Below are 1,613 nucleotides of genomic sequence, written 5' to 3' on the forward strand. Positions count from 1 at the left end.
AACGTTGCCGAGGTCCCGTTAGACAAGTGGTCCTACTGTGGTGCCCCAGGGAATCAGCTCACCTGTAGTTCCCTACCTACAAGACAGAAAGACAGACAAGACAAGAAATGTTGTCTCCTACACAGTGGGAAACTAATTAATGATGTACTAATTAAATAGAAAGCAAGGTGTAATAGTAGGATCTCTTTTTTTTTTTCATTTCTTACACTTTAAACTGAATTGCATTACCCAATGTTTTAACATCCTTTTGGACCTTGTGTTCCTTTTATGGCCATGGGCGTTTGATATGCCCATGGTCCTCCTATTTCATTCTTCCTGTATGAATTTCTTAAATAATATTGCATATTGCTGGCGCTCAATAGTGTATCCATAGGGTCATTTTTCAGTTTCCAATGCAGATCCAAAGGAATGTCAGTTATAAACCAGCGAGGTCTTGGAGACTTTAGCTACATGTGTGTTTAAGATTACATTGATTAACTGTGGGTTGGATTTGTCAACCCTGTCAAATTTTCAGTTTTCAAAATAATTGGCCCTAATTCGTCCTCTTTTAAACAGAACTTGAGAGAATTAAAATCCCCTGGATGTTCCTCAGTGGTGAATGCAGAGCTACTGAACCTGGTAAGAGGAACACAGGGGTTGGGTGACGGCAAAAGATTGAGAATTGATGTTGTTTCTTCCGACGTCTTTTCCTGTGAATCAGAAGCTAGAGGAAGGGTAAATCTGAGGAGAGACCGGAACAGTGTGTAATTAGCAAACATAAACTCTAAATATAAGTTCCTTTCATACGTTAAACAAAGGGGTGGACATTGGTCTCAGTTTCTTTCTCCTCACTCTGTTTCTGGTCTAAGGTCCTGCGCACCAAAAACACACTTTAACGGTTTAACACTAACCATGGTGGTAGACTGCTTGTACATATTGTCAGAGTTGAGGTTGGCACTTCCCGTCGTTTGGCTGCACGATTCCAGCACATCCCAGAGGCCCATGTGAGTCTAGCGTCCGGAGGTGAAGATCACAGAAAGGTGGGAAGCACCGGGACGCCAACCGATCGTCCTGGGACCCAACCATTAAGCCAGGTTCAAGCAAAAAGAAGGAAAAGGTCAAATTATTAAATGAAGCCCTTTGAGGAGGAATTACTTTTTTTCGGCCCTCATCTAAAGCAAGGAAAAAACTCTTTAAAGGTCCACCTATTACCCAGTATGCAAATATCCCAATTTTATACATAAAATGTGTCCCACTGCGGTTAAGAAGATTGTGAACGTTTCAGGAAAAATATTCGTTCACCTTTTGTCCTGATCCATTTAAATAAAACATTCCTGAAAAATTGAGCTGAGTCAGATTTGGCCCACTTTATGATGTCATAACGTTTTTTTGCGCTGGTGTAACCCATTTAAGCGAATAACCAACAAAGGTAAACCACCACCCCCCCACCACACACACACACACACCTTATCACCTGAATCCTCCTTCCTAGAGCACCATTGTGTTCTTTGTAACCAAATATCTCTCAGAGGCGAGGGAGCCAGCAGTTTCATTTACATTTAAAGTAACAGACACAGAATCCAGCACTTTTGAAACGGGCTTAAAACCAGAAGGGGATTATGGGATGCTGCATT

General features: G+C 41.6%; 1 protein-coding gene across 1 annotated transcript in view; it reads right to left on the reverse strand.

Annotated features, from left to right (window-relative positions):
• Positions 1-918: 918 nt before the first annotated feature.
• Positions 919-1,613, reverse strand: part of LOC104953334 (integrin beta-3-like) — a 4,327-nt gene continuing 3,632 nt past the window's right edge. The window contains exon 6 of the mRNA XM_010780265.1: positions 919-1,050. Within this exon, the coding sequence (XP_010778567.1) occupies positions 919-1,050 (132 nt within the window). The remainder of the gene's footprint in view (positions 1,051-1,613) is intronic.

This window comes from Notothenia coriiceps, unplaced genomic scaffold (genome assembly GCF_000735185.1).
Source record: "Notothenia coriiceps isolate Sejong01 unplaced genomic scaffold, NC01 NC01_scaffold00021533, whole genome shotgun sequence".
In the NCBI taxonomy this organism is placed as follows: Eukaryota; Metazoa; Chordata; class Actinopteri; order Perciformes; family Nototheniidae; genus Notothenia; species Notothenia coriiceps.